Raw genomic sequence first — 14,806 nt, forward strand, 5'->3', positions numbered from 1 at the left:
GATATTCTTTCCATGAAGGGCAGAAGGGGACAGAAGGAGGAAAGAAGGTGGAGGGTGGGGGATGATGACCAAAAGGGAGAGAAGTGTGTGTGAGGGAGGGGAGGTGTCGTGGGGATAGACAGAAAATGCCTTTTGATAAGATAGTGAAATAAAGTTAAAAATGAAACCGTGGGTCTCTTGAGGCCTCTATTTTTCATTGTTATGAATTTTCAGTGTTTCCACATACTGAGTTCTTTTTGGATAAATGTAGATTTAATGAATGGAAAGCCTGAGAAGGCTCACAAGAGGAAAAAGAGGAAGGAAGGAAATGAGAGGGGCCGAAGACGGGAGCACCTTGCAGATCTGATCCTCCCCAGGGAGTCCCCACACCGTGGGCTGGGCGGGACCTTCCTGCCCAGGATCCTTTGGCCAACACGGGCTCCCGCGGCCCCGCCGCTTTCCCAGCCAGCCGCCCTGAAACCGCCAGGGGGCGCTGCGCGGCGACCGGCGGGCCGGGGGAGGAGCTGCTTTAAATCGCGGCGCCCAGAGGGTTGGCGTCTCAGTCCCGGAGCCTAGGAGCAACGCAGCTTCTCGCGTCCCGACTCCAGCGCCGACCCAGACGGGACCCGGACCCAAACTTCTCCAGTGGCAGCTCAGGGAGCAGGGCTATCCGCAGTAACTTCCTCCGCGCGGCTCCGTCACTCCGGGGAGTCCCCGGCGCGCACCTGCCAACTCCGCCTTCTGCACCTGCCACCCCTGAGCCAGCGCGGGCGCCAGAGCGAGCCATGGCCAACGCGGGGCTGCAGCTCTTAGGTTTCATCCTGGCCTTCCTGGGCTGGATCGGCTCCATTGTCAGCACCGCACTGCCCCAGTGGAAGATTTACTCCTACGCGGGGGACAACATCGTGACGGCCCAGGCCATCTACGAGGGGCTGTGGATGTCCTGCGTGTCGCAGAGCACCGGGCAGATTCAGTGCAAAGTCTTCGACTCCTTGCTGAATCTGAACAGTGAGTGCCTTCCCCACCCCCACGGCCCTGAACCTGAGACCCCAGCCCCCCAGTGGTTCCGCTTTGGGGTAGTGGCTACCAATTGATTCTGTGGTGTAATTACGATGAAACATCAGTTGATCAAGTCTTCTGATCATGTGCTTTGCCATGAGGAAGCGAGAGAACTGTGGCTTGGGAAAAAGAGAAGCCCTGGCCTCAGCTCTGGTTTTTCCTCTAACTTGCCAGGTGACACTTTTCCTCTAGGTGTGGTTTCATCTTAAATTCCCATGAGAGTGAGGTGGAGATTGAGGGGGTAGAGGCCAACCTCCAACTTGAGCTCTTAGGCTTGTCCTGGACATTGTAAGATTCTGTATAAATTGAAGAATGGTGGGGTTTGGACAAGAAAACAGTATGCTTTGAAAATCTTGGAGCCTGTTAGTTCTTCCGGATTCTATAATTAATAGATAATCCTAAAGTTTTAGGTAAATGGGGGGGGGCTGTAAATCTATCTTTACTATGAATTTTCATAGTAAAAGTCACATTCCTACATGGAATGTCCCAACATAGTGTCTACTACTCACATTTGAGCTTGAATCTTTTGATTCTTTTGGTTTTTAAGATCCAGTAAGTATGGGGAGTTTCCTTTGCATCCTCTTCCATGACTCCTTCAAGAAGCCTCTTGAGATTCCCCTGAAGCCAGGAGTCTGCAGAAGAGGCAGATTGTGTAGTGTTACTTTGGAAAGTGAAATTTGGTGGCAGGTGGAAAAGGGTGACAAGAAAGAAAAGTTCTAAGTACGCTCCCACCATAATATGAAGGAGAGAGAAGGCACTGCAGAAAATGCAATGGAAGAGACTCCGTTCCTGAGGGCAGAGCGCAGCCAGGGAGGAAGGTAGTGAGAGAAATGGTTGGTCTTCTCCAAGCTTCCATCTTCCTTAAAGGAATTTCTGTGTAACGGATGTCCATTCTTCGGTCAAGTTGGAAAGAATTATGTTGAGAGAGAGATTTCTAAGGGTGATGGGGAGGAAGGATGATAGGATGGCCTTTTTACTTTTATTTTTTTAGGTAAAAGGTTGTGAGTGCCTTTTTAGAAACTCATTAAATTCCCACTTACTTAGGTCATACTAATTCATGGCTGGAGTACCTTCCTGGAGATACTGTGTTAGTTGTCCTGCACCTTTGTCTCTCATGCCCTCAAACTAACTTGAGAAAAGCTTCCTTAGTCTTTGCCTGGACAAACCAGCCTGTCCACCAGCCCATCTTGTGTGCTGAGGGTGAGCCATGTTGCCATTGCTCAAGCTTCCTTCAGTCGCTCTGTCCACCTCCAGCCTGTGGTTTTTTCAAAAACCATACAGCTTAGAGTTTTTAAATCTGTTCTGAATCTGTTTAAACAGCTTGCACACCTGTGGGATTTGGTTAGTCAATGGTGGTTTGAGTGTTGTCGCTCCAACTTTTCAAAGCTCCCATATTAGGATCCCCTTTATACCAAATATAAGAAGTGTATTAAATACACCCCTCTATACAATCATTGAATCTCCCCATGAAAAGACAAAGGCATGTGAGAAAATGGTATTGGGCATTTTGGGTGTCATGTCGAGGACTTGGCAGATGGAGAGGTTTTAAGAGCAATTCCAGAGCATTCTCTGATTCTTCTGATCAAAACAGTTCATTTTCAATATGTTTAAATAGGTTTCCTTTTACTTCCGTACACGACCAAATAGAATCCATGACCAAGTTGATCCACTGCAACAGGTCATCGCTATGCATGATAATGTGTTAAAATGTTTTAATTTCATTTGTTCCTAGTTACTATAGTTGTTACAGGTTTTGAAGGTGTAGTGGAAGAACTAAACAATACCCCCTCCCCCATACAGATTTTAGAGCTCTCTTCCAGATGATTTTTTTTTTAACTCCAGATCAGATTCCTCTTTTTGTTTTGGTTAAAACCAGGGTTTATTCAAGGTGGAGCTGAGGCCTTTCTCTCAAAACTGATTCCCAGAAGAGGTAGCCTTGACTCACAGGTGCTCTCCCAACCTGCCACTGACTCACTGGGTGCCTTTGAACAGAGACCAGGGAGCCATTTCTCTGCCTGGGCAGTGGTCCTCACTCTCCTCTGATGGAGAGACCTGGGGTGGTGATTCATTGGCTGGTTTTGGTGTAATTTTGTGATGTCTAGAAGAGAACAGGATTATCCTAGATGTGAGTAGCTTTCCTTGTAAAGGGTTGCATTCCAGGAAGTACTTTTAGCTTACAGCTTGGCTAGAAGTTTCCTGAAATCCTATCTTCTTCTCTTTGCCAGTGGATCTCACTTGGCATCTTAGAGTGAAGATATAGAAATTTATCAAGGCTTGTAGCACTAGTTGTGTTAAAAGCCCTTGATCCCCTGCTCTAACTAGTGTCAGCTATAAAAACCACATGATATTAATAAAATATGTAAAGAGTTATAGGGTGTTTAAACCAATATAAGAAATGAGATTCAACAGGGCTTCTTTTAGGTGGTTCTTGCAGAACAATTTCTGAAAATGTAACTGAGAAGCTTCCCTGGGGGGAATAATGTTACACTGTGTATTGTGGTTTACTATGGCTGAGATAATTTCAATTCTGTCCCAAATATGAGATGTTTATTGAGGCTGATGACTCCTGCAGCTGAGAGTTGGCACATACAAAGGGCAGTGCCAGGTACAGCTGCAGTCGACTTTGTCTGGATTAAACAGTACATCTTGCCTTGTGTTGATCCAATTCTCAAACTTTTGGCAAGCTTGCGCCTATTTTAGGTACTTAGTTAATTGTTTCTTCTTGCTTGGTTTTAATAGCTAAAGCTGACCAAAGATTGGGCTGTCCTGGGAGGTTGCATTGTGGGAGGTGTGCAAGCAGAGAAGTAAGCATTTTGTAGGAATGCTGTAGGGAAAATCCAAGCACCAGACAAATGGAAGGTTAGGCTAGACTCTCTCTAAGTCTCATCTAACCTTGGGATTCTGTAATTTGTTTATAAGCTCCTCTAGCCTGTTCAACTTGCTTTGCATGAATCCACATGTGTGTAGGTGTGCTTAATGAGTATTGGCTGTCAGTGAGGTTTCCCAGCACTCTCCCCATGATGTCAGGCTCAGTCAAAGAGACGAAATCACTGACTTGGATTTTAAAGTCTTGAAAGTCTTGAAAGCATAGGTGGAGAAAAAGGTACCTACTTATACTTCCCCAGACTGCATAATGCCTCCTACATCCCATGGGTGTTCAAGGAGCCACTGGTGTTCAAATCTGTTTCATGAATTAGTTCTGACTCTTGGAATGATGGAAATAGGGGGAAAAAAATCCAAGCCTGAGATCAGAAGTTCTCAATTCTGACCCTGGATTTGCACTCACTAGCTATGTATATTATGGTAAGCCACTTGATTTCTCTGGGCTGAAAAGAAATAAAATGGGGCTTATTTTTATAAGCCTTACTTGTAAAATAGGGCAGAGTAAGAGGAATGGGGAGATGAATCCACGATTCATCCATCCACTTAACAAATGTGAGCCGGGCCCTATTTTTGCTTCCAGGGATAACAGCTAAGATGATTTATAAGGTGCCAATGTTGAATCCTTCCAGTGTCAACATTCTTTGTTACCACCTGCCATGATGGAAAACAAAGAAGCAAGTGGCATAGTTTAGGTTTCCTTGATTGGAGTTATGGGTAAGTGGAATATAGAAGCATAAATTTAATCATGAGGCAATTTCTTTGAGAAACAAGCAAAAAAGATAGCAAAGCTACTGAGGACATCCTGAAAAGTGGTAAGTCCTGCCTCATCCCAGACCACTTCAGTTACTGACTGGGGTGCTGTACTGAGGTCCTACCGAGTGGCCACCAGCTTATGTACTAATAAACTGGAAATCCTAACAATGACTCTCCTGAGAAACTGAACTTGAGTGCAAGTGAAAAAGCCATGGGAGTATAGTTTGCGACAGTCTGTGATGAGCTCATTCAACTGCAGAGAAGAGAACATTTTTGTTCTAATGGTCAGTTCATTTACTTGTCTAATACTTATTAAGCAACCACTCATGCAAAGGGGACTATAAGAGGATGCAGATTTAATTAAAATCAGTTTTGTTTGATCCAAGAATATAAGCCATATGGCCAGTAAGTAACATAAACAATGCCAGGTATTTATAGGAGATCCTGCTGCTTGTATAGTTAGACTTTTACAAACCTTTAGAAGAAAAAAAAATGACATACTTGCCTGTGCTTGTCTTTCTACACTTATGTTGATTAACCCAACTGTAGTAGATCAGTAACTTCTCACTCATTTCTTGTCTTGTAAGTAGAGATCTTTGTAAGTATTTTTTCAAATTATACTTTCAGGTTGAAAGTGGTGAGAACTCCTTAGGGGGTCTTTAATCTCAAGATTATCGGTCTAGCTAAATGTAATTAAAAGACTGCCTCCTCTATCCACTGCTGAATAATGATGGGAAACAATAGTGTAACTTTTTGAATGTTTGCTAACCATTTTCTCCACAGACAACTTTAGTCAGTGATAATGATATTGTAACAATATCTCCAAATTTAAAGGGCCAGGCAAGGAACGTATATGCTTCTAGAGTTGATCCAATTAGACCAGCTCAGAGTTAATGATTCAAGGCTGTCCTGTATCTCTCTGGTCCAAAATGTTATTTTGTGGCTTTCAAATATTTCTCAACTTCTCTCCTCTGCTGATCATCCTTCCACTAGGGAGAAAAACTTTATCTCGGAACCTCATTCAATGCAGAATTTTACAATTTTTGAAAATTAAAAAAAAAATCAAGTTAAGCAAAAAGTATGATTTGTTCCCTTCTTGTCTAAGTTTCTGGCTTTCAATGATTACAACTAAGTTTGGCTTTATATAGCAAAATGTTATTATCTGCAGGCTCACTAGGGAGGCATTTCTCAGTAGTATATCAAAGATTAAGCTAACCACAAGAGATTAAGTATTTTTCCCTATCATATTAGTGCAATTTTGAAAAAATAAAAACATGTGCTAATTTGAATTAATTGAACACAGATTGAATAATTCATGTAGCCTGCCAGGTACTGTTCTTAGTGTTTTAGATTGAAAAATTTCTGGCCCAAGACATCAAGGAGCTCACAATTACATATTTTAGATCTCTGACTTAAAAGGCTTCCATAAGACCTTAATTTGAAGGATTCATCTGGTTCCAGCTTAAAACTGTGCAATTTAGATTCTATCTCCACATAAAACCCTCATAACTTGTAACACAACACTTGCTTACTCTGACTTTGTAATCCATTGTTACATATACCTGACTAGTGAGTTTTCATGTTGTTATGATTCTCACCCTGTTTTTTTTTCTTTAGCATCCCCTCACCCCACCCCTACATATCACTATAGTTAAGAATTCATCCAGCTGTCTCCACTGGAGCAAGATGAGATTTTTGTGTTTGATGCCCATTCAGTATTGTAAAATACAAAGAAATTTTCTAAGTCGGTGGATGCCAAGATGTAGATGAGAAATATTGCTTTGCAAAATAATGCTCTTGCTTGGGGCACCTGGGTGGTTCAGTCAGTTAAGCAGCTGCCTTTGGCTTGGGTCATGATCCCCGGGTTCTGGAATCCAGCCCCGAACTGGGCTCCTTGCTCAGCGGGGAGTCTACTTCTCTCTCTGCCTGCCGCTCCCCCTGCTTGTGCTGTCTCTCTCTCTGACAAACAAACAAACAAACAAATAAATAAATAAGTAAATAAAATCTTTTAAAAAATAATGTTCTTGCTTTATCAGATTTTTAAAAATAAAACACGATCCCCTGCTCTAGATGGCTTCTATGGCTCCTAAGAATTCTTTCCCCATATCCTCCATTATTTTTTGTACATTATTCAAATAAGTCATGATTCTGTAAAGAAATAAAGCATAGGGGGGTTTTGTCAGTGAACAGAACAAAATATCTGCCTCGTCCCCTTTAGAAACTTTGTGAAAGAGGTGGAAAAAATAAAATGGGTATAGCATACATCACGTGTGCTTTCCTGGAGAATTTGAAGGGGAAAAACTCAGAGATGAAAACTCTGAATGTTAGATCATTCCAGGTGAGCCCGGATGGAGCCAGGAGTAGTTTATCTGTGTGTGCTCCCTGCCTGGGTGGTTTTATGCAAGTCTGACTCATGAGACTGAGAGGCCCAGTCGACTCCTCGTGAAGAATACCTTGTGATCCAAGTGCTGGGACCTGCTGGGCTGGTGGCCTGCTGTTTTTCCGTGAAGTGCACATCAGAATGATTGTTATAGGAGCTGGGTCAGGTTAGGGGCCCTACAACTGAAACAAAGTGGAAAACTTGGAGAGAGATCAGAGATTCACAATAAAGGTGATTAAGAAAGGTTGGAAAATTGAGTGTTTATGAGAAAAACAAAAGTGGCTGAGAGATGTGGAAGGCTATGTGTATTTGAAGGGTTAGCATAGGAAGACTGTTTACTAATTGTGCTCTCTGTACTGAAGGTAAAAACCTTGCCACCCCTTCTTTAAAACCCTACAATGACTTCTGATTACACTTAGAATAAACACCGAACACCTTACCCTAGCTTGCCAAGCCCTGCAGGATCTAAGCTTTCTGACCATCACGCTAAACGCACCTCCGTTTTTGTCATATTCTCTCATCCTTCAGTAGAGTGACCAGCTGTCCCCATTTGTTCAGGATTCAGGTCCTTCTTAGGAGGTGGGACTTGCAGTCTTAAAACCAAGACAGTGCCAGGCAAACAGACGGCCAGTCATCCTATCCTCCCGGCATGGGGATTATCTTTGTGATTTTTAGCATCTCTCCTTCCAGCATTCTTTTGCCTGCAATGCCTTTCTTCTGAGTGGCATTGAGGACCAAATCTGAAGTTTGTGCTGTGTATAAGAACTTAGTTATTTTACTTTTCAGTTTCCTGTCGCATAATGATTGTCTTGGCAAAAACTCTTGGTAAATCAGAAGGAGGGACACGCCGTAATGGTGGATTCCTTGGTACTTTCCTCTTCTTGCCACAGTATTGTTTGTGATCCAAGGAAAAAGTTTTATGCTAATCCTATAAGCAGCTTCAGTTCCTGGGAAACCCAAGGTCCATGGAACATGTGTTTTGATTCAGCAATTCTTACACTCCCCTGGAATCTTATGAGAAGTGTGTGGGTAGAGTGCACGTGTGCCCCACATGTTTACAAGGAACTGGATATGTAAGGGGTGTGTCTCCGTTTTGCTGTTTACTTAAATCAAGTAAAAATGTATCTTGGCTTCCAAAATCTCTCTCAAATACAGTAAAAAAATACTTTTGATTCTTCTTAGAAAGAGGTTATTATGATTTTAGCAGAGATTGTCTGGTTATGGCAAGGATATACGTATTAACAAATTGCAATTGAATGTTTTAGAAATCTCTGGAGTTAATTATGATTGGTACTGTAAGTTTTCAACCGTGAACATCATAAGACTGAGCTTAGGTATCAATGTGGTAGTGAGATACAGAACGCTGCCATCATGTCAGCCACTTTTGAAGACTGTCAAGAAGTAAATTGTTCCAACTCCCTGGTTAGAGATATCATCATTCACACTTTACATAATAGAAACATGGTCCCAAAGAATAATAAGTAGCTCACCCAAGATAACATGGTTTGTTACAATGTAAATACTATTTATATGTGGAAAAATAATTGTCACACGTAAAAACTGTCAATAAGATAATGATCTTTACCCGAAGGAGGAATTAACTCTAGAATTAATCAAACTCATTTAACCCACAGTAGTTTCAGCTCATTTTTTTAAATCTGTGCCTTTATACCACAATGATATTGTCATGTTTTTATTCTTTAAGAAACATACTGGCATATCTCCCAAAGCTGACTGTATCATGATTTAGTACACCAATGACAATAATAGGAAATGAGAAAATTAGTGGAATCTTGAGAAATACTACATTAAATTATTGTCTGCTATTTTACAACATGACAGTTTAATAGTTTTGAACACTGGTGATATCTCTGAATATGAAACTACCATGTTCCAAAGTAACATCTCAAAGGTTATTTTGTTTGGTTCTAAGAAAATGGCATTTATATCCCCCACCCCCAGACCAGTCACTGGAGATACAAATGTTACTTATCCAGCCGTGGTAATCTTGGAGAAATTCATTACTTCTCTTCCAAATTCACCTGTTTTTTTTCTGAAGCTTGATGACTGGAGTATAAAGCTGTTGACTATTACCAAAGTATATTGTAAGCCATTTTAATTATAACTGGTTTAACATTAAGGATAATACATATGATTGTTATTTCAGAATTAAAATACTCTGTTAGTGAGGATTAACAATGTATTAGTTCTGCTAAACCTATTCAACCAGATCATTAATTATTTTTCCAGAGGATTTGAAGTTCATATTGAAAACATAAAAAGTGAGAGCTGGAGGGCTTCTTATTCGCATCCAGCCAGGCGTTCGTTTTCCTGGAGTGGAAACTGTGCTGGTTACCTGCAGAAACATCATTGGAACTGGGGTCTCGTGACTCCTAGTTCATTTTTATCTTTTCCACACAGTATCGAAATATTCATGGTCTTCAATCACTCTTCTCTTGTGGGCCTAAGCGTGATTTTTACGTGTTCTAAAATATTTCCCACCAGGTACTTTGCAAGCAACCCGCGCTTTGATGGTGATTGGCATCCTGCTGGGACTTATAGCCATCTTTGTGGCCACTGTTGGCATGAAGTGTATGAAGTGCCTGGAAGACGATGAGGTGCAGAAGATGCGGATGGCTGTCATTGGGGGTGTGATATTTCTTATTGCAGGTAAGAGAGGCCCTGCCCCCGTGACCTTACTAATCTGTCTCCGGCGTGGGTAAAGACCTAGCTTTGAGTTTCCTTAGATTTTGTTGGATTTGTTGTACTTGGATTGATTCTTTCAGTTCCTTTAAAATCTTGAAGGCATAGAAACCTTATGTCTAGTTGACTTAAATGTTCTCAAATAGGATCCAAATGAAATTTTGAGATCTGTGCTCATGGTGGGCAGGTCTATTCACTGAGGTTCCAGGTGCCAACTGGTTTGCTAGAACCAGTGTCCCAGGCAAAGAGAGAGATTTTCTATTTAGCAAGCATTAAGGAACAATTCTATAAAATTTAGAAAATTTCTGGAGTGTCTCCATAGACATTATGTGGCAAAGATGAGGAGTTATGACAGAGAATGTGAAGAATGTGTGAATCATACAGGTCTGTGAGAAATGGACGGAATTGGGATTCTTGAAGAAAAATGAGGACAGCATTCCAGATAGATCTGATTCCAGAATAAACAGGATGTGCTATAGATAAGTGAAGACCAAGGCCAAATGGAATGGACGTAGAGGTTGGAATGGCAGGAAATTAGGTTAGATGAGTTAATAAAGAGAAAGCCTTGATAAAGAAATGAAGTTATGTTTTCCATAGAAAACACATATGCGTTTGTTGCTTTATTCAAGTGTCGTTTGAGGAGTTTCACATGTGACCTTTGAGAAAATGAGTACCAGGAAAAGACACGGATGGTTCCATTATAAAACCCTATAATAAGGATTATATTAAATAAGATAATATGTATGTGTGCATATAAAACAGTAGGTGTGTGTGTAAATACATAAAATAATAGACTACTATATACACTATATACAGTGTATATACATCATATAGTATATGCAGTCTATTATTTTTGAAAATGAGACCAGTGATATAATCTACCATTAGGAAGAGCTAGAATTAGAATTTCTTTTCTCATTTTCTCTTTGGAAAAAGATTTTCTAGGAGCCTTTATCCCAGCATCATATGCGGATTTAACCAATAATGAAGAAAAGAGTGTCTGCGGCTTTACTAAGGATTTGGTTAAAGGCATCAGTCTTTCAGTTTATTCAAAATAGCTCCTGTCAGAAAAAGCATGAATGGCATTTTATTCCCAATGGTTTGATCCCAAAGGCTATGAATAAATATACTGCATAGCACCCTTCCTTTGCTTGCTTTCTTGTAACTCCTATAAGTGACTGTAGCACTCCCCACTTCTGTTTCAGGGACTTCCTAGGGAGTAAGGGTGGTAAGTTCCAGAACATTCTCATGGTGTATCTGATTAGCCAAAAGCAATAAGCAATAGTGTTTTCTGTCAAGTATTAGAGGCAATTGGATTGGACCAGATGTTGTGGGGGGGGGGGGCAACCCGGGAGAGAAAGAGGAATTAGCATGGAAATATTTAATCTGTTTATGTTGATGGTTTTGTATAATGACTATACAAAGAAGTTATTTAATTTCTTTGAATAAGAAATATTGAGATATTTTATACTTCTTATAAATGATAGAAGTAATTATGTTGACTAGTTTCCCTGGTATTACTGAAATATGAAACGCATGGGAAATTGAAAGGATGCTGTGTAAATTGATCTGGTGTAGGACCTCAGCAAATCTCCAGACATGACATGTCTGGCCAGTGGGGCGGTAGGATTTGGGTGGTCTGGTCCATACTGAGACAGGTCCTGTTCTTCCCTGCTATCTAGTTGTTTCCCTCCCTTTTGGTCCTGCAGAAATGTAAATTCTGAATTTTGGTCAAGAAAAATGTAGAAGGGCTTTCATCTTCCCTTTTGCAAGTGACTCTGTGTATACTAATAAGGACATTGGTTTTATCAAAAGTAGTGTAGTACACTAATGTGTAGCAATATCTTTGAAGGAGTTCTTAACTGACAACAACCTGTTGAATTGTTTCAAAAAAAAGCATTATGTGTGCCCGTGACCTTGGACTATTTAAGTGAATAAGGTGACATGAAGAGTATAAACCATGCCCAACTTCAACCTAATATTTTTGCCTGTCTTAACAGAATATTTGGAATAAATCATGTCTGAATCTTTAATTTCCCTAAGTTAAAATTGTCTAAATTAAAACTGACTAAATTAAAAATATCAGCACTATTGATGAGATTTAATTCTTATAAAATGCTTATAAATTTAATGGGCTGTATATCTATGCTCGTTGTTTCATAATGATTAATAGTCTTTGTTTTGAATTTCTGTAGGTCTGGCTGTTTTAGTTGCCACAGCATGGTACGGCAACAGAATTGTTCAAGAATTTTATGACCCCATGACCCCAGTCAATGCCAGGTAATGCTATTCATGTGTAAAATGATTTGCTCTCTGAGAAAATACCCTGTTTATCTCCTTCAAAGTCCAGCTAGTACCATAACTTCTCAGATTTACTTTCTAGAACTTTGTGAAATTTTAGTCAAACTTGAAAATAATCTGAAAGGCCTGTGACTCATGTTAAAATGAGTTTGACAATTGCTTTAACGACCTATATTGATGAGAAAATGCACTTGAAAGGAGAAAATTCCCAAGCTCTGTACTTTCCAACTATATACTGTACCTTTTTTCTGGTTCATTTTTTTTTATGTCAATAAAGATGTTAACATATTTAAAATGTCCTCTTTGAGGTATGTCCCAATACGTCCAACACTTGATTGATTGAGTGAGTTTTTGTAACAACACATGGTTTATGATTGATTGAAAAAAATAGTACTACTATAGGGGTTAATGAATAATACTTCATTCCCAATAGTTTAATTTTATTTAGGAAAACACAATTTAACTTATTTATGAAAAAATAAGTTGAGATACCACTTTGAAATTTTATGTTCCATCACAACCATAAAATTGGCTTTGCTAAAGTCATTTTTATTTATATTGTGAGTTATAGAAATAAAAGAGCTGATTCTGGGCTCTCATGTAACAACACTCTTTGATCAGGGTCAAGGCTCTTTGTCTCACTGTGTTCACATCATTAAAGCTTAATAACTTCATTCAGAGTCAGGATGTTAAGGCATAATTATTGTTTGCCGAGTGCTAGCATGAATGGATACAGAATCCCCGTGGTCAGAGAGATAAGGTGTGCTTCTCTTCATATAATCACCTACACTAGGAGAATATAAACTGCAGTGATCATGATCGTGTTGGAGCCTTAGATCTATAAGACTTACAACGTAGGGACAGAAACTGAGAGCAGTCAACAGGCTTAATTTTTACCAGTAATGGATGTGAAAGCACTTTATAAATTGCTTGTTTAACTGTCTATGTATTATTTACATTGTTTCCCATGATCCTGAAAGCAATCTAGTGAGGCAGGGGGGATTTAAGAGAAGCAGAAATTTAAGGTTGGGGGGTAAAGTTACTAGCCAGGAGTGCAACAGTACAGAATTTACATCAGGACTCAAGGCCAGCCCTGCTCTGCCCTATGTCCGCCATCATTCACAGAGCCTCTCCCCAGGAGTCCGGCTCCATACACCCAGCTGTATCAGCTTAATCTAGAATGGTCCATGGATTTTTTAGAAGTCTTTTTTACGAAACCATACATTTCTGATTTCAGTTTATAGAGGTACCTAGGATCAACTATTGAAAATTCTAATAGTCTCCCTCACTTGCCAGCAATTTCTTTATAGAATATGGTTGCTACTTGGAAATAGCATAATTGTTAAGTCTTAGCCTGGGAATCACGGTCCAAACCCAACTTCTAAATTACATAAACGTGCTTCACAATTTTCCTACATGTAGTAATGTCTTTGGAAATATTTGTGTGATTAACCTGGTGTTGCAGGCCATATTGCCTGAGCTAGTATTGCAAAGTGCCTACAACTGCAGTGTAAACATTCTGGTGTGTCTGTGTTCACGAATCTTAGAGTAATTCCCCCAGGGGATCAGGGGGAATTTTTTTCCCAGTGGAAAAAAATATAATGAATATGATATTGAAATCCTTCCTTAATTATATTACAAAAGTTCCCAATGATTTATTGACTAAACTAATGCATTGTCTTTTCAGGTATGAATTTGGTCAGGCTCTCTTCACTGGCTGGGCTGCTGCCTCTCTCTGCCTTCTGGGAGGTGCCCTACTTTGTTGCTCCTGTCCCCGAAAAACAACATCTTACCCAACACCACGGCCCTATCCAAAACCTGCACCTTCCAGTGGGAAGGACTACGTGTGACACAGAAGTAAAAGGAGACAACACTGTTGGAACAAATAGAAAATGGACATTGAAATACTGTCATTGGCATTAGGACCTTAGACTTTCGACTAGTCTGAACTGTGATATTGCAAAAAACAACAACAACAAACAAATGCAAAAACAAAAAAAAATTTTTTTTTTAAATTTGCATTGCTAAAAATGGCTTAGTCTTATTTTATCTCTTTTCCTCAATACAAGAGGGAAGCCTTTTCCATTTTTATTACTGCTTCCCACTGAGTAATCATCTCAAATGTGGGGAGGGGGAGCTCCTTAAATATGTATAGATATGTACATATACATGTTTTTCTATAAAAAGCTAGATAGCAAGAACTCTTATCATTATGTCGGTACCAGTATACTTAAAATATATCTAAAAAAAGAAAAATATATTTAATTCTATATTGATTAAAAAAGCAGTTTATTTGGTATATTTTTCTTCTTCTATATGGACACATATATAATAGGTGAAATATCATTTTCCCTCTTTCATCAGCTTTTAGCATCTTTGAAAGAAGACCTAACCTGCTTTACCAAGTATAAATTTTTTACTTCTTCACATGTGCCCTTTTCACGTGCTTCTTTTATATTATTTTGATTATGATCTTATAGAATGTGGTTTCATCATCCTTAATGCTTTTTTTTTTTATGAGGTTGAGCTTAAATCTTGAATCTGATAACACATTTCATATGCCTACACTATAATTCCTTGAGTCAGGAAGAATCTCTTACAAATCAGAACTTTGGGAGACTGTCTTTCTGCAAAACCAGATGATATACTCCTGTTGACCTTCCCACACGATTTCTGTACTCTGACCTACAACGCTCTTATTTGCTTTGAAAATATTTGTCTGATTGAGTTGCTGTGTGCTACTTTCCC

At 39.8% G+C, this 14,806-nt stretch overlaps 1 protein-coding gene across 1 annotated transcript; it reads left to right on the forward strand.

Annotated features, from left to right (window-relative positions):
• Nucleotides 1-575: 575 nt before the first annotated feature.
• Nucleotides 576-14,230, forward strand: CLDN1 (claudin 1). Its single transcript, XM_008705160.2, has 4 exons — nucleotides 576-987; nucleotides 9,560-9,724; nucleotides 11,953-12,037; nucleotides 13,746-14,230. Exons 1-4 carry the CDS (start codon nucleotides 765-767, stop codon nucleotides 13,906-13,908), a joined length of 636 nt encoding a protein of 211 aa, XP_008703382.1. The 5' UTR covers nucleotides 576-764; the 3' UTR covers nucleotides 13,909-14,230.
• The last annotated feature ends 576 nt before the right edge of the window (nucleotides 14,231-14,806 follow it).

The sequence above is a fragment of the Ursus maritimus genome, unplaced genomic scaffold, assembly GCF_017311325.1.
Source record: "Ursus maritimus isolate PB19 unplaced genomic scaffold, ASM1731132v1 scaffold_4, whole genome shotgun sequence".
In the NCBI taxonomy this organism is placed as follows: Eukaryota; Metazoa; Chordata; class Mammalia; order Carnivora; family Ursidae; genus Ursus; species Ursus maritimus.